Below are 1246 nucleotides of genomic sequence, written 5' to 3'. Positions count from 1 at the left end.
CCGTCAGCTATGTGGATACAGAAATGGCATATGAGGAATAAAGAGAACGTTAGTTAATGTGCGCGATAAAACGAATTAGTTTTTGAGAGTAAATTGTTAGTTATGTGGTGTGAGGAAGGTTACAGCTGTAGAGCTAGATAGATAACTATGTGGAATAAATCGGTAAGTATATGCAGTAAATGGTTAGCCTAATATATAATACAGAGCAGCTATGTGCACTAGATTTCTGACATGTACGGGCAAGATTGACGTCGGTGAACGGGGGAAGCTACCTTGCCATCCGACGTTAAGATCTAGCCATAGATTAGCCTTAGCCTCTGAGGAGTAAAAGTCTTAGCTATTCGTAATACAGGAGCCAGCATATATGCTACTAGCTATTCGCCGACAGGTTAAGGGTGGTGACTCGTGTGACGGGGAAGCTACCGTTGCCATCCGACGCTGTCCATCCCACAGACGAGCGTAGAGTCGCATAGAGCTAGCCTTTAGCTCATTTGAGATATCGCGAGGAAAATAGCTAGGCTGCTAATACGTGTGACGGGGGAAGCTACCTTGCATCCGACGCTATCCACCCACAGACGAGCGTAGCGCCGCATAGATTAGCCTTAGCTATGAGGATATGCGGAGTAAAAGGTTAGCTATGTGTAATACAGCTACCTTGCATCCGACGCTGTCCATCCACAGACGAGCGTAGCGTCGCATAGAACAGCCTTAGCTATGAGGATATGCGGAGTAAAAGGTTAGCTATGTGTAATACAGCTACCTTGCATCCGACGCTGTCCATCCACAGACGAGCGTAGCGTCGCATGTACTCGTCGCGGAACTTGACGTCGTGTGCGGCGATAATGAATAGATACAGACCCATGAGGAAGTCCGATGCTGCACACGTAGAAAAATCTGGGGTTACAATCACCGACGGTTACCATGACAACGGTTACAAAAGCGATATTAACGTGGGACCGCGCTGTCAAAAACAAAATGAGTCTTAACATTAACTGTTGACAGAGCTTCGCAAAGTTGTGAGAAAATTTGTAGTGGCTAGAATTTTTTTTCGTTCTCGTAACTTTACAATGTTTTTGTCCACCGTCTGCGCGATTAGGTTAAGACTAATGTTAAGACAAATTTTGTGACTTACAACAGGCTCCTATTCTACGGAACGTATCTTCTCCCTTTTAGACGGTGTGTGTAACCCGCTCCCCACGGTGTGTTTGTGTGTGTGTGTGTGTGTGTGCGTGCATGTGTGTGTGTG

The 1246-nt window shown here is 45.9% G+C and overlaps 1 protein-coding gene across 1 annotated transcript in view; it reads right to left on the bottom strand.

The window, feature by feature from the left end:
* The window catches only part of LOC106810084 (relaxin receptor 2-like), a 36782-nt gene that overhangs the window by 6648 nt on the left and 28888 nt on the right, over positions 1–1246 (bottom strand). Inside the window, exon 7 of the mRNA XM_014813358.1 lies at positions 761–876. Within this exon, the coding sequence (XP_014668844.1) occupies positions 761–876 (116 nt within the window). The remainder of the gene's footprint in view (positions 1–760; positions 877–1246) is intronic.

Source organism: Priapulus caudatus, unplaced genomic scaffold, assembly GCF_000485595.1.
Source record: "Priapulus caudatus unplaced genomic scaffold, Priapulus_caudatus-5.0.1 Scaffold409, whole genome shotgun sequence".
NCBI lineage: Eukaryota > Metazoa > Priapulida > Priapulimorpha > Priapulimorphida > Priapulidae > Priapulus > Priapulus caudatus.
Note: the sequence above shows the minus strand (reverse complement) of the source record. Positions and strands in the feature narration are given on the sequence as shown.